This window comes from Leucoraja erinacea, chromosome 10 (assembly GCF_028641065.1).
Source record: "Leucoraja erinacea ecotype New England chromosome 10, Leri_hhj_1, whole genome shotgun sequence".
NCBI lineage: Eukaryota > Metazoa > Chordata > Chondrichthyes > Rajiformes > Rajidae > Leucoraja > Leucoraja erinaceus.
The window spans coordinates 9,980,495-10,005,726 of record NC_073386.1 but is presented as its reverse complement, the minus strand read 5'-3'; the positions used below and the strand labels follow the sequence as shown (position 1 = coordinate 10,005,726).

Below are 25,232 nucleotides of genomic sequence, written 5' to 3'. Positions count from 1 at the left end.
TTATAGAATTTTAATTAGTACAAAATAACACATTAAAAAAACATATCACAAAGTTTAAACATTAAATTCGTACAAAGCAGGAATCTTCTTTTTCTATTCATGAAACAGTGGAATTCAAATTATCTACCACATTGGTGACCCTCGGACTAACTTTGATCGGACTTTACTGGCTTTATCTTGCACTAAACGTTATTCCCTTATCATGTATCTGTGCACTGTATATGACTCGATTGTAATCATATATTGTCTTTCTGCTGACTGGTTAGCACACAACAAAAGCTTCTCACTGTACCTCAGTACACGCGACAATAAACTGAAACAAACGTGCTGAGCCAGGGAGATAACATAGCTTTACATTTACAATGCTCACACATGTTCTCACCACACCATCATTAAGGTACATTTGAGGCATGAAAAAGTATTTTCTATAGGAAGAGGAGTAATGGGAGAAGAGAATATGTATTTTAAACTACCTTCAGGCTTCCGTTACTAATGTTTAAACATGTTCAAACAGATCCTCTAATTGCTTACAGATGCGATTTTAATTTTAATTTGTTTGTTGGAATTTAAAAGAATTTATTGAAGTATTAAGAAATGTAATGTAAATACTCTGTTCATGCAAAAATTTATTATATGTAATGCTTTCTTTACAATCACGGCTTACCTTAGGCAGCGCCGGAGGAGGGAGATGGCAGCCCTGCTGGCAGTCTGTTCGTTTTTTTTCAGCCTTTTTGGTATTTTTAGCGTTTGTTTAAAGTTTGTTTTAATGTTCTTGTTTGGGGGGGGTTTGGGGGGGGGGTGGGGGGGGGGGGGGGGGGGGGGGGGGGGGGGGGGGGGGGGGGGGGGAAACTTTTTTTTTCAGGTTCTTACCTTCCCGGAGAGGTGATCAAGTTTCGGATCACACTCTCCGGGCTCTGCGGCCTACCATCGATGGAGTTGAAAAGCCGCCTCGGATTCTGTTGCTTTTTTAAAATTGTATGACTGACCTGGCGAGTGAAATTTCACTACACCAATGGTGTATGTGACAATAAATGAACTTTATGAACCTTACCTTTCTGCAGTGGCTATAGATGAAGCCTTCAACATCAACACTAACTGCACTGGTACATTCATCTAAAATAGCAAACTGTGGCTTGTGGTAAAATAATCGAGCCATCTATATTAAAATAAATGAAACAACACAATGTTAGCAGCTGCCCGCTAAATTCAGAGTCATTACAATAAAACATTCCTTTCAAGCAACTTAGCTGAGAAGATACAAAGTGTTGGAGTAACTCAGTGCGTTAGGCAGCATCTCTGGAGAACATGGATAGGTGACGTTTCGGGTCGGGCCTGAAGAAGGATCTCAACCTGAAACGTCACCTATTCATGTTCTCCGAGATGCTGTCTGGCCTGCTGAGTTACTCTAACACTTTGTGTGTTCTTGTGTAAACCAGCAACTACAGTTCCTTGTTTCTACATTTTAAGCAAATTAGCCATTTAACTTGTAGATTTAATTTAATGAACGGTAAAGATTTGGGGGGAAAAATACTTAAAACTTAAGAAAAATATGCTGATGATCCAGCTAACGATGCAGCAGAAGCCTGATGAAAAACTATTACATTGGTGGATCGGAGCTGCAAGTGCACCTCATTAGACATGGATTCGAACACAACTAGACCCCAAAATTCTGCACATACTTAATGCTATTTTGGGACCAACACGCAAAATTCTACCACGTAAAATAAATGCATTATAGACTAAATTTTACACGCATACATTGTTTTTTCATGAATAAATTATAAACGTCAATATGTAATATCTTGCAATATTCAAGCAATGCATCAAAAACAATCCGTTTTATGTTCCATTCTGGTGATACAAATCTCAAGCATGTAACAATATTCGCTTTTCCATCAAAAATTTAAATGGGTTGCACGACATACAGCCATCCGTTGTTTCTCCCCTCCACTGAGTACATCCATCCAATCCTGAATACAATCCCAGCCTCCTTCACGCTCCAGAATATTGCCAAGCTGTACATTATCCAGATAGTCCTTCAGAATCTGTTGACAAACACAATTCTACAATCAAAATAACTCCATCATTTATTAATTTCCATGGGAAACATGGCGGGAAAATTATATGAAAAACAAACACCAACCAGTTTTTAAATGCATTTGTGCGCCCAATCACATATTTTTCCAAATATATACATATATTTATATACACACATACATATATATATATATATAGCTTGATGATAATTTGCGAGACACTGCATAGAATCAAAATACCTTTTCATTGGTGAACAGTGAGGTGAGACACTGCATAGAATCAAAATACCTTTTCATTGGTGAACAGTGAGGTGAGGTGACCAAGAAATAAAAGCGCCTGTTATTGTTGGCATGATGGAATATGGATGTTCAGTTAGTGACCGGGGTGGGGGTGGACATTAACAGATTGGTACTTCACTGTAATAGCAAGTAAGTGTTGCAATCAAGAGCCACCCTGAAATAAGGATGGGAGCATTAATGGAAAAGAGGCATGGAAGAATTTAACTAATTCAAAAAGGAAGAAATAAAGTTATTAATAAGTGTAAAGGGAACATACGGGGGAAGATAAAGCATGCATGCCTATGGAAGTGCAGGAAAGGTAAAGAAAGGGAAAGGAAAGGCTACGGGCAGCATTTATCATTGTTTCCATTTTAAATACAGACTCTATTTATAGACCACATCACCCTCATCTCCCAACCTAAAGACGAAAAAAAGTCCATGTGAAATGCAGATGAGGACCAAGTGGAAGAAGAAGACAATGTAGTTATAGAAAAATTCTGCATTGACACAGATCTTTCAGCTCACCGAGTCTGCACCACCATTCATCATCCATGGGCACTATTCCTACAGTAATAAGTTTATTATCCGCATATTGTCATCAGTTCCACCTGCATTCTCCCACTCACCTACGCATATGGGACAATTTACAATGGTCCATTAATCTACCAACCTGCAGATCTATGGAAATGTGGAAACTGATATAAGTTCCGTGCAGTTGTAGAAGGAATTTGCAAACTCTACACAGACAGCACCTGAGATCAGTATTGAATCAGTCTCTGTGAGACACAATACTACTAGCCGCTCTACTTGTGTCACACAGGGAAAAAGGTAAAACAACAGCAATCACATTCTCTGACCGCCCACATTTAACCTGGGAAATAAAAGGGGGTGGCATTCAGAGTAATGCTCTGTTATTTCTCTTAGTGGAATTCAAAGAGGACCTGCAATCTAATAGAAGGTTTAGGAGTGGAGGAGAAACAGTGCAGGCACAAAAGGAGAAAAAGTGAATGCATGGCTCTTATGACCCAATTATTGAAGCTTTTCAAGGGATCACCACATTAATCACAGAAGGTTTAAAATTGCCAGCACAGAAAGGCACAAAAGATATTTTCCATTTTTCACAAAGGGCACTACATTTTCTTCACTCCGTCATCCAGCTCATTCCAACATTATTACATGTTGCACTAAGATATCCCAAGTTTGACAATCGGAGCACAAAGCAGCTAATTTTATTATATGGTATTATACCAGATCAGATATTCCTTTCCGCCTTTGATCTTCCAGTGTGTCAGGGTAGATCACCTGATCTCTTAGAGTTCCGAGAGTCATGTATGGTCGCTGCAAGATAATAAACAATTGACGTATTAATATGAGAATCAAAATTGATTCAATAGAATCTTTAGCAAGTCAATTTTTAAATAAAAGCACAATAATTTGTGATTTAAAGGTAATTTTAAAACATAGCAACTTTGATTTCAGGTTCAGATGCTGGTTTCCAAAGACAAAATGCTGGTGTAACCCAGCGGGTCGGGCAGCAACTCTGGAGAACATGTACAGGTGATGTTTCGGGTTGGCATTTAAGTTTTACGTTTATATTTAAATTTTACATTTGATATAAGTTCTATATTTTGTAGTTGCATTTACTCACATCTCAATTTTGACAACCAGTTCCAAATGACAATAAAACATTTTTTATAAATTAATTTAATTCCAGCCAACTGAGAAAAGCTGCATCAATGAAATGCATTTTCATACCTTTGCAACTCCATATAACTTTCTTAAACTCTTAAACTTAAGCACAGTAAAAGTAGGCAAGATGTGAAATGCGTGGCAATTATTTACAACCTATCACCTGTGTTTTTTATCACCTTGTTTTGTGGAAGATTTGTTTATTTTAGCAGAAATGTGAAATAAAAGATTTGTGGAATTGTATTAATTAACATAATTTCAATTCAGTATCCCAGTGTACGATATAATATGCTACCTAACATGAGCTGTTATTTACCTATATCTATCCTCTTCCTTGTCAGTTGAATGAAATGGTTAGATGTTTGTGACTACTAGTACGGAGGCCACAAGATATCCAAAGAAGCTTCACTTTAGTTTAAAGTGCACTTTTTTTTCCCTGAATGACAATTATCTGCTCTGTACATAATTTAAACTACATGATCATTAAATCATGTCCGTGATCTTCTTAAACATCAAACAGACATGCTACATAATCTAGGCTTGGCTACTCTGGTCAGATGTAATTTGGGACCAAAAATAGAACATAATTTACTAATTGTTCCATCCTGGCTGCCCAAGTCATGTCTTACTTCCAACAACAATCAGAAAGTAAACCATCTCAGTTACAAATGTATCATTGTGAACACTCGAAGCCTCATACATCAGCTCCTTTTGATGTAACACCCCCGTTACTTCATTCCTGGTTCACTCACTATGTGTTTGGGTGATTAGGTTTAAACTGTTGGGGAATCCTGGGCAAGCTCGGAAAGGTGGATCACCCTGATCAGATCTAAATCCCCAATTTTAAGTAATTCTTGCATTCCTCCCTTCCTTCCCCCTCCCTCCCCCCTCCTAGTCATCTTAGGGCCGTTATAGATTCCCCCCCTCCTCAGATCATCAGTTGCCAACCCTGTTTTGTTCTGGCCGTCTCTACATTAATCTGGTGGGTTCCGACCTGAAACATCACCTCTTCCTTTTCTCCAGAAAGGCTGAGTTACTAGAGAATTTTGTGTCGATCCCCAATTTTTCATGATTTGTTGAATGCTGTGACAGAAGTTCTCTTGTTGATATAACTATCTTGTCTTGTTTATGTATATGTATACAAAGCAATAAATTGAGAGCTTAAAGCAGTCTGGCTAAAAGTCATTGTCCAAAAATAGAACATTATCTCTGGATAATGACATTTTTCAAAACTATTTTTTCCCTTTTGTTTAGAACAATTATAATAATAAAGTCTGAAGGAATCACAGCACACATGCATCGCAGGTAACTACAGATGAATAATCTATTGAGATGGATGGAAATTATTGTGTGAAAGCAAAAATCAACACCGTTAAAATGAACCAAGATTGAAAAGGAATACGTCCGTCTTACCTGAGGTACATAAAAGAGCTTCCCTCTGTCTGGCTTGGTTAGACGTCCTCCAAACAGAGGCCATAACTATCAAAACCAAAAAATATGGTTTAGCTTACCAATTAATGCTACTAGGAAGCAAATATTCTAACGTTCAATACAATTGTTTTGCACTCACCTCTCCTAAGCAGCGGAAAAGTGAGCTCTTTCCACACCCGTTTGGACCACAGACAAGAACATTTGCTCCGGACCTGACCTGAACAGTGACAATGCAGTTAATAGCATTCACCTTAAAAAACTGTTTACAAATTCCCTTGCATAGTCCATCTGAATTTTAAAGATGTCACAATAGAATAGTTCTCTAAAATGTTTTGACATTTTCAAATTAAAGCTTTCAAAATTTACTTGAAATTTCAATTATCCTGCCAACGAATAAAACTTAAACAGCTGATTTGTTTCATGGTAATCGTTCACAATATTCCATAAAAACATAGAAAATAGGTGCAGGAGGAGGCCATTTGGCCCTTCAAGCCAGCACCACCATTCATTGTGATCATGGATGATCGTCCCCTATCAATAACCCGTGCCTGCCTTCTCCCCATATCCCTTGACTCCACTAGCCCCTAGAGCTCTATCTAACTCTCTCTTAAATCCATCCAGTGATTTGGCCTCCACTGCCCTCTGTGGCAGGGAATTCCATAAATTCACAACTCTCTGGTGAAAAAGTTTTTTCTCACCTCAGTCTTAAATGACCTCCCCTTTATTCTAAGACTGTGGCCCCTGGTTCTGGACTTCCCCAACATTGGGAACATTTTTCCTGCATCTAGCTTGTCCAGTCCGTTTATAATTTTATATGTTTCTATAAGATTCCCCCTCATCCTTCTAAACTCCAGTGAATACAAGCCTAGTCTTTTCAATCTTTCCTCATATGACAGTCCCACCATCCCAGGGATCAATCTCGTGAACCTATGCTGCACTGCCTCAATCACAAGGATGTCCTTCCTCAACTGTACACAATACTCCAGATGTGGTCTCACCACATGTAACACAGGTTGCTTGTTCTGCATTTAATACCATTTCCTGACTACTAGCTGGCCTCCTGCTCTTTCTCATACATTTACAAAATGATTCATAACCAGTGTCTTCCCACATGCATCCTTTCTTCTCATAACATCCCGCCCCTCTCATGCTGCTTCTTCTCTAAATTCTTCATCTGCCTATCAACCATACACTCCTCCCATTGTTTTCCCTCCTTCCACTGTTCCTATCTCCCCAACCCTTATTTGGTCTCATACTTCTTCTTCGCCATCAGATTTCAATGTCTGCAGCAACTGGTTACTTCCATCCATCATGTCCCAGTGACTGTTTTTGCACTCCTCTCACTCACGTGACTGTCTACCAATCTACAACCCCCCCCCCCCCCCCCCCTTCACAGTATAGTACTACATGACCCACAGAATTCTTCCAGCTGTTTATACTTTGTTCCAGATTCTAGCACCTGCGGTCATTTGTTTCTATTCTCCATGTAACACAGGTTGCTTGTTCTGCATTTAATACCATTTCCTGACTACTAGCTGGCCTCCTGCTCTTTCTCATACATTTACAAAATGATTCATTAGCATATATATGGCTTGCCCTTACATTTCAATAATCATTCTCAATAATATTTGCACATTTCACACAATCTACAAGTAAGAACATAAAAGTATATTTGTAATGTCACAAAGAAACCAAATATTAGAAGGTTTAGACTAGTCTTAGTTCAAATGAGAAGAACTATTGAATAAAAGAACAGAGATGTAGTACAGCACAAGAAAGTACGTGTATAACAAATAAATGTTTTACCTCAAAAGAGAGATCTGGAATTAAAACATCTCCATTTGGTGTCACCAATGGCACGTGTTCAAATCTGACAAAGAAAGTAATCTCATTTTATTATTAAATTATGTCAGATGATGTTAAATGATGTTCTCTGTCAAGCTCTGCCTCAAAATTTTTGGCCTGTATATTTGTAAATGAGGTGCATATAAAAGGATTTCACAATCAATACTATATATAAAAAACTGTTAATGTGAGAAAAGCCAATATTGGTCAGATTTGGTGAAGAGCTTAAACCTGTACCGTTGTCTACAAGTTACATATCCAGCTTTACACTTACTTGATAATATGATCCATAATAATGATCTCCCCATTCCCTGGTATCAAAGTCTGAGTTTTTGAACCTTAATAGGAAAATTAGAGATTATGTATAAACTTCATGTGACTAAGTACAATATATTTTTCAAGTGCATATTTAAGGGTAAAATACATGGAAGAATTAGGATACATTGCGAGCAGCTATTCCTCTGCTTCCAGCAAGGCGTCGCCTCCTAGAACCAGCAACTTTTCATCCAATATGGATCTAGAGGGGCCAGCAGTGATTTATACTATGTACTCAGAGGAGATGACTGTTGGGTGGGTGTTCCCCAGTGGAAGTTCATCGCTTCCTTGTCTGCCGTTCATAACTAAGCACATTCTTTAAAAGCAATTATAGTATTGCAAACAGTAATGTAAACCTTGGATGATTGTTTCTTTTCCCCGACTGAAAAGTTACCCGAGCCACCCTGGATAGTTATACAGGTGCACAACCTTTTATCCGGTGTTCCGGAAACCGAAAAACTCCGAAAACCGGCCATTTTTTCCAGGTGTCGTCTGCGCACCAAAGCTCGCGTTTGGCGCCAAACTTGACCCGAAACGACCCACGGTCAACCCAGGTCTGTACTACTGTAGCGGCTGCCTCCTCCCCGGAGACCGGGAGACGCTTAAACATCTGTAAATCATTGCTTAAATGTTAGTCAGTTAGTTTGGAGGGCTTTTATGTGAAGGGGGAGTGAAGGGGTAAACTTTAATTCTTAGTCCCCTACCTGGTCGGAGAGGCGGGGAGCGGTCAATGCCTTACTGGGTCGCCGTGCAGTAAGCTCCGCAGCGCTGTGGCCGGTGGGGCAGCGGGCGGCACTGGTTGTAGCTCCGACCCTGGCAACTCTACCCCTGGCTGCGAGGCGCTCCAAATCCAGCGCGGCCCGCGGCCGGACGCCCCAGCTCCGCGAATGTCGGGAGGCGGCGGCGTCGCAGCGCTGGGATACCAGCGGGGAGCGGGCAATGCCTTACCGGGTCGCCGTGCGGCAAGCTCCGGGGCGCTGTGGCCGCCGACCCAACTTTCGCGGAGCGTCGCTGGATTTGGAGCCGCGCAGCCAGGAGTAGAGTTGCCGGGGTCGGAGCTCCAACCGGCGCCGCCCGCGGCCGGACGAAGCCCCCAGCTCCGCGAGGTTGGGAGTCGCCGACCAGGTAGGGGACTAAGAATTAAAGTTTCCCCCTTCACCCCTACTCCACCACCACCACATAAAATCCCTCCAAACTAACTGACTAACATTTATGCAATGATTCCCCGGTCTCCGGGGAGGAGGCAGCTGCTCCAGACTTTTCAAGCCGCCCGCGCTACCTACCTAATCTACGCTAAAAATCTTCCATTCGGAAATCCGAAAATGTCCGAAATCCGACAAGTGTCTGGTCCCAAGCTTTCGGATAAAAGGTTGTGCACCTGTAGCTAATTCAGCACAGATCAAGTATCCAGCACCACAGAGATAAAACATTAAACTATAAACCCAATTACAGGATATAGTTTCTCACAACGTACACGTTTACATGAACTGGTTTGCTTGCATATAACTAGTTCTCGTGTGCTGTATTGCTGGCGTACTTACTCTTATCCTGTTGAGAAATCATTGTGCGTTCATATTTTCCAGCGTTTAGATCTTTCAAAACTTGCATTAATTCAGTGATTCGCGTTGTGAAACTAAATAGAAATCAGAACATAATTTAAAGATTTGCTAAACGTAAGTAGTGATCTAAAAGCTGCCATTTCATCAGTCATAGGAGCAGAAGTAGGCCATTTGGCCCATCGAGTCCACTCCATCATTCAATCATGACTGTTCTATCTTTTCTTCTCAACCCCATTCTCCTGCCCTCTCCCCATAACGCTGAACACCCTTACCAATCACATATCTGTTAATCTCCACCTTAAAAATACCCAATGACGACCTCCACAGCTGTCTGTGGCAATGAATTTGACAGATTGACTAATTAAAGTTAATTCCTGATGCAATAAAAATGCCAGTCTCAAATCTGTTGGAGAATCCTGAGCCTCTCTTAAACACCGCTACCATGTCCGCTTACACCACTTTCTTTGGCAGCGTATTTAAGGAGCCCACCAGTCTCTGTAAATAATATCAACCCCCCCCTCCCCCCGCTCGCCTCACCTGTATTTACCTATTATTTGGCAGGCTTCTTCCTGCTGGATAATATGGATAGGTGATGTTTTGGGTCAGGACTCTTCTTCAGTTTGAAGAATGGTCCACTTCCCCGAAACGTCACCTATCCATGTTCTCTAGAGATGCTGCCTGACACGCCAAATTACTCCAGCACTTTGTGTCCTTTTTTGTAAACCAACATCTTCAGTTCCTTGCTTCTACATTTGTCCTGTGCCTCTTCTCTTCCATACTTGCTTTTAAAATGTAAAACAATGTACACATTTCAATTTTGAAGTGACTGGAAACTAATGGGAAAAAGCGCACATATATATGTATGTGAATCTTGCTGGAAATATTAATTTTACCCAGACAATCTTGTCATCTCACGACCAGCCAGCACTATTCTTCCAAGAGCCTGAGACATTCTCAGTAACATACGACCACTTTGATAGTAATCCTAGGAAAAAAACAAAGTCTGATCAATTTAAAAGAACAGTTTCAGTCTTATTCTTGATTTTAGGGAAAATAATACTATTTCTGGCTTTCTCTGCAACTGAGAAATCTGAACTACACATACCTCCAGTAGATCAGCATGGTTGCTTTGCTGATGGCGAGGATGGGAGAGATTCAGAAATGGACGGCTTACTACAAGGTAACCCACTACAGTAGCAAGATCTATATAAAGAGAAAGATCCAGTCAATGCCTCAGCAGGGTAAACTTTGCAAACATATTTTATCAACCAAGTAATAAAAGAAAATCCAACAATAATTCAAAAATATACATCTTGCACTTTAACATTTCCTGTTCTTGTTACATAAATACCACAAAAGAAATACACAAGATTGGAAGTATGCATATATCAAAGGCCTAATTAACCATGGCTTTGTTAGGGGAGATCCCGTCTGACCTATTTGATTGAATTTTTTGAAGTGAAAACAGAATATTGATGAGAGCAGTGCAGTTGTTGCTGTCTGCATGGACTTCATTAAGCTTTTGATAAAGCACCAACATGGTTAGAGCACATGAATTTCAAAACGTTGAAAAATTGGATCCAAAACTGGCTTTGTAATAGGGGGCAAAGGGCGATGGTGGAGAATTGTTTTTATATTGGAGGCCTGTGCATCAGAGGGATCGATATTGGGATCTTTGATGTGCGTTATATAATTTAAAGATTTAGGTATGAATGTAGTCAAGTCGAGTTTATTTGTCACATACACATACGAGATGTGCAATGAAATGAAAGTGGCAATGCTCGCGGACTTTTGTGCAAAAAAAAAACAAACAACCTATAAACACAATCATAACACACATATATCTTTACATAATAAATAATGGAAGGAAAAACATTCAGTAGAGTTAGTCCCTGGTGAGGTAGGCATTTACAGTCCGAATGGCCTCTGGGAAGAAACTCCTTCTCAACCTGCTACGGTCAGGCAATGGAGGCATTTGCCTGACCGTAGCAGCTGGAACAGTCCATTGCAGGGGTGGAAGGGGTCTCTCATGATATTGTTGGCTCTGGAGTTGCACCTCCTGATGTATAGTTCCTGCAGGGGGGCAAGTGAAGTTCCCATAGTGCGTTCGGCCGAACGCACTACTCTCTGCAGAGCCTTCTTGTCCTTGGCAGACCAATTCCCAAACCAGATGGTAATGTTCCCGGACAAGATGCTTTCCACCACCGCTGCGTAGAAGCACTGGAGGATCCTCGGCGACACTCTGAATTTCCTCAATTGCAGAAGGTATCATTAGTATGTTTGCAAATGTCACAAACATTGATGGTTTTGGTGATAGTGGCAAAGGAGTCTTAAGCTACGGAATGGTAGTGAGGAGCTGGTGAGATTGCCAGAAGAACAGCAGATGGAATTTCATCATGTGTGATATATGTATTTTTGGAGGACTAAGGCTACGATATACACAATGGTAAGACCCTAGGACGTATTAAAAAGCAAAGGGCTCTTGGGACCCTGGAGATGCCAGCACTGATAATTTAAAGGTCATTAGGAAGCCACATGGGATAATTGCCTTCATTAGCTGGGGCATAGAACATAAAAGCAAGGAATTTATGGTTGAGTTTTATAAAATATTGCAACGGTCACAGTTGCCACACGAAAAGAGGATGTGATTGTCCGAAGAGGATGCACAGCGAATTCACCAGGACATTCATCAGCAGTCTGAAGAAGAGTCTCAACCCAAAGCATCACCCATTCCTTCTCTCCAGAGATGCTGCCTGTACTGCTGAGTTACTCCAGCATTTTGTGTCTATCATTGAGTAGAATTAAGGAATATTTTTTCTTTGTGTCTTTGGATTGGTCCCATGAATTTATTATCAATAAGACACTGCAATCAAAGCAAAAGTTGTAGCACCAGCAACATGGACTCAGCTCAGTAAAATGTTCCCAAAATAAACAAATATACAAGTCAACATTTTACATTGGAAAGCAATTCAGCCGGTTTGATCCCTGAAGTAGGATCAGTCATAGACTATCAGTATATTGACTGGTGCCAAAGTAACGGGTTATATAGAATTTCATAAAGGATTGTGCTAACACTTGGATTAAATGGCAGCACCCCTACGTTCAAAAAGGTGGTGATCTCACTTCAAGAATTTTCATGATTGGGATGGCCACCGATAAATTATGCCAAACATGTTTCTTTTTATACACAGGGTGTAACAACATTGAGGGTGACCTAAAATATACTCAACAGTGCAAAAAAACTGTTTATAGATGCCCCAATGAAAGAGAAAAGAAGTACATAAAGTGCGAGGCACTACTTATTTTGCACTACTTCAGATTGCAATAATCTTTGCATTATTCTGCAGATTCGGTTTTGCCATTGTATTTATTGTTGTATCTATCATTATCATGGCTTCATGCGAACAAGGAATTTCATTGCATCCTGGTGTAAATGATACAAAAGATGGTGAATGTAGCTCATCATTGATCTAATATCCACTAAAATAAATCTGTTGAGTATTAAGATGGAGATGGGTTCTTTGTCACTGCCAGACATCTGATCCCTCTGATACCTATGGGGAGCATTGATATGGAAGATGCTAACTATCTTATACCCAACACTAGGATCATTATAAACTGAATCTTTAATAATGGAAAATTGTTGTCAGGTTTCACTTTGTAACATCCTGGTGAAATTGAAACTGTTGGTTTCTGTCTAGTTTCTTAATTACAGCTTTTCACACTGTAACACAGCAACTCCAATCGTTGCTGGCAATTCTCAAAAGTACATAAAACCATACATACACTATTCTTACATCTACAGGGAAGTATTGCCAATGTATGAATGTATACGGAATAAATAAGTCTGTCAATTTTCAAACCAACAAGGTTGAACATTAACTACAGATGATTGTGTCTGTTGCATTGCAATTGATACCATTTGGGAGAGTTTTACATCAGCGAAGATGTGTTAGGCAGAGCAAATTATTACATCAAAATATTGCACCAAACAGATTTCCCAATGGATGCTAAAGCACCCCTAGAAATGCACAAGATTATATAACAGGGTTAATAGGATTTCTAAAGAGGCAATGCCATGGGAGGTACTTGGACACATTTCTAGTCTTGAGCTTATTGCAGCTACAAGCATTCCTTCACAACTATTCAATCTACTCTTGTCAAAGATCAGTTTTGAGTGCAATAAATACATAAACGGTTTAATAATTTCCGATATTATTTTGTTCAGATTCAAATTTAAAAGCGAGATTTGAAAGGTTCTTTTGACATTTAGTGCCTCCTTTGGAAATATTGAAATGACAGGCTGTTTATCACATATATTTTCTAACCACTAGAGGTCAGTGACCGTAAGTTTTAAAGGTTTTCGGAAGCTAAACTAAAGCAGCCAAATTTGCGAAGTTTATGGATACAAGATAGTCAAACTCTAACAGATTACATTGTGATCTCTGCACCAATGGACTAATTACAAAGTATAGTTTCAATGCCAAAGACTGGAGATAGTGTAAGTGTTTCAAAGTTAGCATTTTTCAATTTGAACAATGTTGTTGTGTTTCTTTGAGTGACACTGTGGTCAAAGTTTCTTAGCCGGTATCCTATTAATTTGATACTGGATAATGCAAGTGTTTTCTAGTTGCGTTTGAAGTACCAAGCTATTGAATCCCAATTTAAATGCCATTTAACTTCCACATACAATTTTTCTTTCTTCTATAAAGGCTACCAATTTCAACATAACACAATAACTATCGTAAATTAAGCTCAGCATTTATGACTTTAGATGCTGTAGTGAGCATCAGTTACATTACAAGATGTTTTACATTTTTAAATGGCACATTGCATTCCTGCACATTCTCCAAATTAGATTAGGATTGTTATATTGCAAAAAAAAAAAAATCTGAATGTGTATATACTTACATTTGGCAATTATACTATCCACAAATCCCATGGTGAAACGGAAGACAATGAAATTGTGTATGTGATCCACCTAATGAGAAAAAGTGCAATGTAAAAACCCTATTGGAATGTTAAAACAAAATGCAACCAATTCCCCATATAGATCAGGAAGTGAGATGAAAAATAATTTGTAAACAAAAACAAAAACAAAGGAACTAAAATAGTGTGAAAACTACTAGTAGGTTGAATCAATTCAACTAATGTGTAGATGACTGCAGCCAACACAGGTGATCAAATCATAATTATTGCGATAAGTAAAAGAACATAGAATGGATCATGTGATGCACAATAAAAATAAAGTGGACCTCCTGAATTTCTATGCAGTACCAGTAGGTCATTTGTCATTCTATGAAATTAAAGTGTAAAGGATAAGCAAATAAAAAAAATAAAGATCACACATTATGAGAAGATGGTTGCTTTTACTGAATAACAAGCTTTGTAATCTAAGAAAAACCTATGATGTTAAATATGAGAGGTTGGTCAGAATTCTCTCTTACTTTGCAAACTAATCCTATAATCTATCTTGTTTTATCAATGTCAGCACAGAATAAAAGGGATTGCTTACCAGTCTTTTAAAAGCAGTATGTATAGTCTGTTTTTCTCGATTGTTTCCATTGTAAAATGCAATTTCTTCACTGTAAAAATATGTATCAATAGTTTTACTCCAGTTTCTTATTTGCAAATTCTCTTGCTATTGACCACTTCCCCAACAGTGAACAGGAAATAATTATAAATGGGAAAAACTAAATTCCACCCCATTACATACTTGCAATGACCATAATATTAACAAGAGATGGTTCCATTGCTGTCCAAGTATCATGCTGTGGAAAAGTGGAACACTTCACTGCATAATTAAATGTCTAGCAATTTCAATTTTAGACTCTGGAACTTCAGCACAGAAATAGGCCATTCGGCCCACCGACTCTGCACTGACCACATCACCCCATACACTAGCACATTCCTACACACCAGGGACAATTCACAATTTTTTTACCAAAGCCAATTAACCTGCTCTTCTTTGGAGGTTTTCTCTGTCTCTCTTGTTTTCCTCAAGGAACCATTCAACTGCCTCTTGATACATCATATCTATTCTTTCCCTCAGTCATGACCTCTCTTCCAAAGAGCCACCACTAACCGACCTGTCAGTTTGGCCAACTTCCATAAAGGTTAACAAGCTCTCCTTAAAGCCAAATGGACAAATCCACGAACCAGGTCTTCTAATGGAAAGCCAACTATCAATTGATCAGAAAGGCCAAGTGAAATGCAGGGCTCTTCCAAACACTCTGATAAAGACAGAAATATAATCTAACTACTATTACTGATTTTAATTGAGATAGACTTTGCAGAAAATGACCCAGAATTTACAACTGAAAAGTTCCAAAACATATTTCCTGTTGGAATTTTGATTTGTAGAAGATCAAATTACTATGCACCATTGACTGCTTTTTCAGTATAATACACAATAATACAGGTGGCAAACTCCATACCCAGAATTCCAAAGGTAGTTAGGTATGCATAAGACTTAGACATTCCAAAGCTCAAAAATATACAAAGCATTAAATATTAAGCATTTGTAGAATCAAAAAAGTTGTTACACTAGGAAACAATTAAGTACTCATGGTTAATTCAAATTTATAAAAGGGAAATTAAAGCAAAAAAACTGCAGATGCTAGAAATATGAATCAAAACAGAAAATGCCGGATACACTTAATGCTTCTGTGCAGAGAGAAACAGGCCAGGGACTATTTTTGAATGTTTCTGACATTTCCTAATTATGTTGTGTAAAAACTAATTTGTACTTGTCTTTCCCCGACAGCCATTTCTTCATGTTAAATGGTGCAGATTCAGTAGGCATATTTCTCAGTTTAGGTGCAGAGATATCCACAGATGTTTTCTCTTCCCCAATGGACTACATAGAGTCCAAGAACAGTGTGCTGTCATCCTGTGAGGAACTGTTTAAAGTTTTGAACGTCCCATCATTCAGGGATTCAGAATTTTCACTTGGCCACACAGGTAAAAGTTGGCAGGTCCGATGCGATCCAAAGTCCAATTTACAGTAAGTACGACTATCTGAAATTCTGGCCTTGCAGGATTGTTTGGTCTCCCCTCCCACCGCAAATAGCAAGCCTTGTATATTTAAACATGTTCACACTTCAGTTTCACAATATACTCGAACATTAACTGGTTCAATCAAACAAGGGATGAGCATAGAAATTGCCCTGTACTTTCCAACTTTGAGCATGCCTTTGCAAAAGCATGAGATTTAATAATAAAATAGCAAGCCAGTGCACATCACTCAGAGCAACGTTTGCACTTGTTCCAAAAACAAAAAAAACAATGGATGGAAAGTGGGACAAGGAGGTAGAAACATATCACGTATCCTTGCACAACAGTTCTCATGGAAACAGGTAAAGGAATTCTATTTAAGAACAGAATACAAAAGCAGGAGCCATGCCTGCTCAGATATTTAATAAGATCAAGGTTGATTTTCAACTCATTGTCACTTTCATGCATGTACTCTACACCTCATAGTTCCCTTGATATCAAAAAATCTAAATATTTCCAGATTAAAATCTGAAAAAAAAATTAAAAGTTAAAATTAAGTGCAACTGGTTTTACATGTTTCCTCACCTATTTGTAATCAGACGAGAGTTGACGTATCTGTATTCACCTTCATATCTTTGCTCTGATATTGTCATTTTACCAATTGGTCTTCTCAGTCGAGTTAGGATCAGACCTGAAACTATCAGGTAAGCAGTCATGCATGAGGGTCCCTACAAAGAAAACAATGACTCAATATTCAAATAATACTTTTCCTTTTTGACACTGACATCGGGATGATATTCTCAAAATGCAGACACAAAAAGATACAAAGAATTACACCAAAAAGTCAAGTTATTCAAGTACATTCATTTGCCATTCAGCATTAAAATCTAGAATACTTTATCCTACTTCATTCTATGAGCATTGGATGTTACATTTTAGTTGTGCGTTTCCTCCAATTAGGTCCTAATAAGAAAGTTAATAAAAAACGTCTTATAGTTCAAAGTTAAATGAAGCATTTTCAGTGTCATGCAGTTAAAATTAGTTATTTAATTCATACTCAGCTTACCTGAGCGCCTATTGCACTTGTCAATTTAAATATATACAGAATGATGTCCAAAAGTGGCTGGAAAGGAAACAGGCAAGAAATTAGCTTGCGAAATAGCATGAAAAGAACACACCGAATCAACATTAAAAACACAATATTGTACCAGATGCTGGAGCTGAATCCAAAATAAACAAGCAAATCTACCACTGCCTGTGAAGAGGTCAAGTTTATGGTTCAGACAGAGTTTTCATCAGAACACAAAATTACTTGTGAATCAAAGATCTGGATGAAAACCCTTGTATTGGAAATTACAGGCAACACAAATTTGGATCAGATGAAGTTTATAGGTGGGGGATGAAAGTCAGCCAGGGTGGTAACTAGACAAAAACTGATGATTTTAAGCAGGAAACTGGACAATGTTACAGACATAGAGGTCAGCAGCGTTACTTTACATAGGCAATATTATTTGGAATGAGTTCTCAGAATCTCAGATTCAGATTTGCATTTTGAAATTGCAAATTATGCCAATCATCCTAAAACGAGAATGAAATCAAAGTGAAAGATATTAATGTGGCAAAATTAATGCTTCTTGGCTTCTGTATAACCAGAGACAATTGTGCCTGTCAAGAGTGTATATTGCACAAGCTCTCTGGCAACACAAGCCAGTGCAAGGTTGAAGGAATGGCAGTGTCATTGATTCTGAGGTCACTTTGAGCATTCTGGCCAAGTATCAGAGTATACTGTTGCCAAGGTACAGCATTTAGATAAAGAAGTAGAGATACATGGGGAAATATCACAGATTATTGCGTGTGAACATATAAAAAAATAATTGCTGGAGATACTCCTGCCTTGTTAAATACATAATAGTAGAACAAAGCCGATGTTTCGAGTCAAGACCCTTCTTCTACACCAAAAGAGCAGAGAAGTTGGCAATATAATAAAGGGGGTGGCTGAAGCAAGTGCCAACAGGCTATAGGTGGATACAGGTGAGGAGGGGTTTGGCAGATAACAGTCAGGTGAAGGAAGAAAGGGGAGATATCATCAGAGATGAATACAAGGTGCTGTTCCTCTAGTTTGTGTTTGGCTTCACAATGCGGAACACGTTACTTTAATCAACTTTTTAATTTCTACTCTGCCCTATCCACTGATGTCTACTATAAATCACTTCCGGACTACACCACCTCCCACCCCGTCTCTTATCAGGATCCCATCCCTTCCTCACAGTTTCTCTAACACTACTGCATTTGTCTTCAAAATCATGCTTTCCACTACAGGATATTGGAGATGTCTTGTTTTTCCAAGAAACTTGGCACTCCCCTCTGCCTGCCTGCCTGCCTTCCCCCTGCCACCACCACTTCCACCGGAGATTGCGAGGAAACCTGATAGAAGTATATAAAATTATGAGAGACATAGATGGGGCAGACAGTCAGAATCCTTTATCCCAGGATGGAAAAGTCAAATACTATAAGCAAGCACGAGGCGTAACACCTGTCACTCCATCCACCGATCTACACAGCCTTTCCAGGTGAGACATACATTCGCCTGTATCTTCTCCAAACTTGTCTATTGCATTTGGTGCTCACAGTGTGTCCTCCCCTACATCAGAGAGGACAAACACAGACGAGGCAAATGCGTTGCCAAAAACTGCTACGTCCGGTGTTGGCATCTGGATCTCCCAGTGATAGCCATCTTAATCCACCTTCCCATTCCCACATCAACCCATCTATCCTTAGCCTCCTCTAGAGCCAATGTGAGGTCAAATGTAAACTAGAGGAGCAGCACCAGTGCTTGCGTAATCTACTACCCAAATGCATGGACACTGAATTCACCAGTTTCAGGTAACGCACACCACCTGTCCCTTTCTCTTGCATCTAATCTACCCTAATCCTCCCATCTAACATGGTCTTCTTTCACACCCCTACTTTACACTCTAGCCCCCTTCACCCTATTTATTTCCCCTCCTCTCCCCTATACTCCTCCCACTATTCCCTCCTTCCTCCCTACTGTTCAGCCCCACCCTTCCTCAGCCACCATCTCTCCTCATTCAGTTCCATTCTTCACCTTCCTTTTCTATCAGTCTAGATTCTGCAGCCTTTTCTTCTCCACTTATCCACTCCCAGCCTCTGCTGCTATCTCCACCTTTATCTATAATTTGTTTGAATTCTGAGGAGAGGATAAGCAAAGTGATATGCAATTGGATGCTGGTGAAATGTTACTGATGTGAAATTCATTGTTCCTCCTTCCTCACTTTTTAACTTATTAAGCAATTCCAGCACAAGTAGTATTCTGTATGATGGTTACAACTCACCTTGCTGAGATTTGAATACAAATCCACTACACTGTTGCAAAATTTCTCCACATCTTGTGTTAACAGCTGATCTGCGTTTGCTATTCTGTTGTCAAGATTACCCATTTTATAGTATGTATAACCTCTGCAAGGAGAAAAGAATGCAACTGATTAATAACCCATGAAACCATTACATGCAAGTATTACACTGATATATAACTAAATGTACAGGTCCATCACCGATTTTGCAGCAAGTGGTGGTCCGGCACCTCCTTGAATCCAGACAAAATTACAAGTGTGCTTGAAATCCCCCCAGAAGTCCCCCTGAAAATGTGACGCCATGTGAAGCAGCCGATCTCGACCTCATCGGGACTTCCGCGTCCAAGAGGCGGGTCGAATTTGACCTGTACTACGCAACACAATTCTGGGCTCAACATCTGTTTAGAACAAACTGATGGAATTTGCTTATCAGTGGCAATTTAAGATAGATTAAGGTTTAATACCAAAACATGACTCTTCCCATGTGTTGAGGTAGAAATTAGTTTTCAGACTCTGCACTAAATATGACATAAGATTATAACTGATATGATTGTAATGTCAGTTCCACATTCCTCGCTTCTTATGTTTAGTTTACACCTTGCTTATCATTTCCTTTCCGAAGATCGTTCCTGGTCCCAGCACACTGGTGCAGTTATAAAGAAGGCACATCAGCACCTCTACTTCCCGAGAGGATTACGGAGAGTCGGCATGTCAAGGAGGACTCTCTCGAACTTCTACAGGTGCACTGCAGAGAGCATTCTGACTGGCTGCATCGTGGCTTGGTTCGCCAACTTAATTGTCCAGGAGCGGAAAAGATTGCAGAAAGTTGTGACCACTGCCCAGTCCATCATCGGCTCTGACCTCCCCACCATCGAAGGGATCTATCACAGTCGCTGCCTCAAAAGGGGAGCAGCCAGCATCATCAAAGACCCACACCATCCTGGCCAAACACTCATCTCTCTGTTGCCATCAGGTAGAAGGTACAGGAGCTTGAAATCTGGAACATCCAGGTTCAAGAACAGCTTCTTCCCCACAGCCATCAGGCTACTAAATAGAACATCAAACAAGCTCTGAGCAATAACAGTCTATTGCACTTTATCTATTAAAATTTATTGTGTACATACGGTATATATGAACTTTTATCTCCTGTTCTGTATTATGTTTACATATTCTGTTGTGCTGCAGCAAGCAAGAATTTCTGTGTCCTATCTGGGACACATGACAAAAGAACTCTCTTGACGACTTAAAATTAATCTAAGGTGTTACTTCCAAGACGGAATTCAAAGGCTCTTGATCCTCCGAGAGAAACATTTTGCCTCATTTGTCTTAAATGGAATAACAGCTTTTATTTCCTGACCAGTGACTCGTAGTCCTAGATTCTCAAAAAACAAGGAACATTCCCTCCACACCCCTCTCAAGATGTTATGTTTCAATCAAATCACCCTTCTTTCTCTCACCTCCAGTTGTACAAATCCACTTGTCCATAAGACCACTCATCATTTCTGGTTATCAGTCTAGTAAACCTTCTCTGAACTATTTCCAATGTATTAACATAATTTCTTAAATAGAGATCACTATTGATCACTAAATATATGTACAAAAATAACAACCACTATATGTGGTTACAAATGCCAAGAACTTACTTTAAATACTCCTCATACAGGTAAGTGGTGAGCTGAACTCGGAATCGAAGCTTCAGTTGATTCAAGCCCACTTTCAGGAAATTATTTACCAAAGATATCTGAAGTAATATAGTTAGAGAACAAATCAACTCAAAGCAGAATTTAAGAAACACTAACTATAACTTAAGAGGGCAAAAATATCTTGTGAAGATCAATTATGATCTTTAAAATTTTATTGATTACAAAGTATAGTAAACAATGTTAGGAATGTAGTCACTGCAATGCGAGTGCTCACTAATGACCATTACCAATCTACCGCTATTAATACAGCAAATAACTAAAAGTAAACTTACAGCTGGCATTGTGGCAACAAAGTTGAATAGGTATCTCTTGAAATCTTTGGTGCTCCGACCAATAATTGCACTGGAAACAGTAACATGCATAGAGACTGAGATTAGAGCCAAAATCATAAAATGCAAACATAAATGTTGATGAAAACATACATATTCTCAGAGAAGGGCTACAAAATTGGCATGAAGATCTTCAGTCATTATCATGTGCAAGTGCTGCCTTAAGATAAGTTGCACGTATTTTGCATCATGAATATTCATTTACTCAATATCCAAATCCTACTCAACAATATGCAATCAATACTACACACCAACACCAATTATACTGTAATACTGTAGTTTACAGGGAAAAATATCAGGTGAGAGGACTTTTTAAATACATAAAATTAAAATATTTTATTTCAAAAAGAAATTATACATATGTACAAAATAAGCGATGCAAGGACTGGATATACAACAAACAACACTCTGAATGATTACACCCACTTGCTTATAATGCAAATCCTTCATGTTAAAGTTAAAGCACAGGCCCTGTTACTGTGGATCATGACTGTATGAATAGCTGATAGAATCTTATTTCGATATGGGAGGCGGGGGGTGGAAGAAGAGTCATACTTGTTTTAAATAGATTTGAAAACAAGCAAGGAGGGGATTTTGAAAATAGTACTGCTCAACTGGGAACAAGCATATGACTGATTTATGAATGAGCCTTTATACTTCACTTAAAGTAGCACATGGTTGTGGGAGTTATTTAAGAATGCATTAGAACAGTTATGGCTAAAGTTAAGGCAATAAGGATTTTATCATCGGATGGGCTGAGGCAAGGCCAAGGGCGAGTGACATTATGGAGTTGGAAATAGGCAGCCATCGTGGTGGGTACTCTCGAGTCCAAGGACGACTGTAGTCAATTGTAGCTGTGAGATCAAGATTATGCATGGTATGATTCAGCTTCAGACAATGGCCATGGAAAAGAATGGAGTCAGTGGCTAGGGAATGGAATTTTTACCATAAGCCACAGATATTGGCTTCAGACTACCAGATAGTTAAGGGAAACATCTCATTCGGTCCTAGATTTTAAGCAAACTCTCTGATAATTTAGAGACAATTAAGTAATTAAAAGTTTCTTTGAGTTTATAGAGATTAAATAGATAGCAGATGATGGAATCTAAAACAAAAGCAGCGGAGGAATTCAGCAAGTTAAGTAGCATCTGTGGAGGGAAAGGGATGGATGTAGGACTTTTCTATATTGACGAGACCCAGCATAGATTAGGCAACTGTTTTGCAGAGCATATGTGTTATCCACAACAGCCATATTGAGCTTCCAAATGCATGCCATTTCAACTACCCCTTCTATTCCCACACCAATTTACCTCCACTGCCAGTGAAGCCAAAAAGAAAAATGGCACCTCATATTTACCCAGGGTCTCTCTCTCATTGTTCACCTCTTCCATCTCTCCCCTCTCATTGCGTAGACACACAATGCTCGCACCATCTCATTCCACCTGTCCATCATCCCTCCCTTATCTGGTTCAATTTTCTGTCGCTACTCTTCTCCCTCCTATCCCCAACCCAAATCATTTGCCTATTTTTTCTTGTCTTATGTTTCCACCGATCATCTACCAGCCTGACTTCCCCCTCCTGACTCAGTTTGCCCATCATCCCCTCCCTTACCTGCTCCACCCATCACCAACCAGCCGCTGTCTTATCCCTTTCTCTCACTTCACCAGACTGGATGTCTTCTTTCTACATTCTCAGTCTCAACAAGAAATATCGACCATCCCTTTGTCTCCACAAATGCTGCTTGACTCGTTGTTTTTCTAGCAGTTCATTGCTACTTTCCGAGTTATTCCTGTTTAGAGTACACAAGTGCAGATATTGAGACGCTGCAAGCTCCACAAACATACCTTTCAATCATGGTTCCATTTTGAATCATCCAGACATCACAGTAGGTTCGAGCAACAAGCATCACCGCAATGAGTAACAAGTAGGCAGACTAGAATTAGTAAAATAAGCATTCAAGTAAGCTTTTAAGTGCTCAAAGAAAAATCCCCCCCCCCCCCCCGCACCTCTGTCTATTGGTTCCAAAGGTTCTCATCTTCATCAAATTACATTCTAATACAATAAAACCAAGTGACTTTTAAAAATAAGCACATTATAAATGAGAAATCATAAATTAAATTAAAAGCAAATCATAAATTAAATTGTTGACTATAATTACTATTCAAATAGAAATCAAATTTAAATATACATTTATTTGAACTTTAATTTAAAGCTTTTTCCCCCAAAAGTTTTAATTACAAGTAAATAAATAAAGTTGCAGTTTTGGTGAAAGGTCATTAAAACCCAAAACTAAATCTCTTTCTCTCACCACCTGCTGCGTATTTCTGGAATATTTTATTTCAGATTTCCAATATTTACAGTATCTTTCACTTGATTTAAATAAATGTGTTGTACATATCAGTTAACTTTTTATATATTAAATTATATATTATATATAAAAAGGAAGTAATGGAAAATATTAACACGCAAGAATGTTAGATGTTTGGTTGGTACAGCTCATTTTAATTTTAAATGGTTTTAAAGGTCTCATTTTAATTTTAAATGGTTTCTCAATAGCTTAGTATTTGGGAATAAATTCTCAGATATAGATTAAATTTCAGGAAGGATCGTGAAACATTTGAGACAATGAAAAACAGTCCTTTGATTGGTCACTACTATTGTTGCTGTGATTTTTTTCTTTGCAGGCACTCCCTCAGGACGGTAAGCCTTGACCCAACTGGTTCTGAAGTGACTACTGAAACCTCTGTGGGATCTGTAGATTCTGCCACTTCTCAGGGCAGATTAGGGGGGGAGGGGGGGGGGGGGGGGGGAGGGGGGCTGCATAGGAGACGGTGCATTGGGCTCTATGTACCACTGATGGTAAATGAGATACTCTGGGCCCTGCTTGATGATCTTTCTGTATTTTATTCAGTAACCGAGCAGGAATTCGCACAAGTACGTGCAGATATTACATTTTTCAGAGACTCTGAGAACGTTCTTGAAACATTTCCTCTGTTCCCAGGCAATCTCTGGCAGTAACTGAACCTGGTGTGCCTGTTTTAGGAATTTGGTGTTGGACATGCAAACAATGTTTTCTGAACGTTGCATAGAACACAAAGTACTGTAGTCACTCAGTGGGTCAGGCAGCATCTCTGGAGTTCATGGATAGCCGCATTTCAGGTTGGGACCTTTTTCAGTTTGAATATTCAAAACTTTGTCCATGCACAAAGTTAATGCATTTATAAAACATTCCCACTTTGTCCTGCTTTTCCATACTAAATATAATACTGTGCCTGCTATTTTTTATTTCTGCAGTTTAATTATAAAGAAATTAAAAACGAGGAAGAGAATATCTCTCATTTCCCTTTCCCGTGACTTTCAGTCTGAAGAAGGGTCTCGACCCGAAATGTCACCCATTCCTTCTCTCAAGAGAAGCTGCAGTCTTACTAGAGTTACTCTTGAATTTTGTGTCTACTAATAATTTTGCTCAGCCAGGTCAAGTTAACATTAATCCTTAATGTAAGTGGCCTTTACTGATTGGACCTATACAAGCAGTTGCCATTGCTTCAATATCTTTGCTTCATCTACCTCACCAATATAATCTTAAATGGTGAACAATATTTCTGCCTCAACAAATAATCCTGGATATGAATTCCTCGTGCAAAGTTAATACATATTTACAATACTCCCATTAATTCCC

General features: G+C 39.1%; 1 protein-coding gene across 1 annotated transcript in view; it reads right to left on the bottom strand.

Annotated features, from left to right (window-relative positions):
* abcd3a (ATP-binding cassette, sub-family D (ALD), member 3a) overlaps positions 1 to 25,232 on the bottom strand; it is a 45,165-nt gene that overhangs the window by 2,525 nt on the left and 17,408 nt on the right. The window contains exons 4-21 of the mRNA XM_055641459.1: positions 23,398 to 23,486; positions 21,497 to 21,566; positions 21,165 to 21,262; positions 19,504 to 19,627; positions 17,217 to 17,273; positions 16,736 to 16,878; positions 14,670 to 14,739; positions 14,066 to 14,135; positions 10,260 to 10,357; positions 10,048 to 10,139; positions 9,137 to 9,228; positions 7,555 to 7,618; positions 7,242 to 7,305; positions 5,575 to 5,652; positions 5,418 to 5,483; positions 3,564 to 3,653; positions 1,926 to 2,045; positions 1,052 to 1,156 (exon numbers count right to left, since the gene is read on the bottom strand). Of these exons, the coding sequence (XP_055497434.1) occupies positions 1,052 to 1,156; positions 1,926 to 2,045; positions 3,564 to 3,653; positions 5,418 to 5,483; positions 5,575 to 5,652; positions 7,242 to 7,305; positions 7,555 to 7,618; positions 9,137 to 9,228; positions 10,048 to 10,139; positions 10,260 to 10,357; positions 14,066 to 14,135; positions 14,670 to 14,739; positions 16,736 to 16,878; positions 17,217 to 17,273; positions 19,504 to 19,627; positions 21,165 to 21,262; positions 21,497 to 21,566; positions 23,398 to 23,486 (1,590 nt within the window). The remainder of the gene's footprint in view (positions 1 to 1,051; positions 1,157 to 1,925; positions 2,046 to 3,563; positions 3,654 to 5,417; positions 5,484 to 5,574; positions 5,653 to 7,241; positions 7,306 to 7,554; positions 7,619 to 9,136; positions 9,229 to 10,047; positions 10,140 to 10,259; positions 10,358 to 14,065; positions 14,136 to 14,669; positions 14,740 to 16,735; positions 16,879 to 17,216; positions 17,274 to 19,503; positions 19,628 to 21,164; positions 21,263 to 21,496; positions 21,567 to 23,397; positions 23,487 to 25,232) is intronic.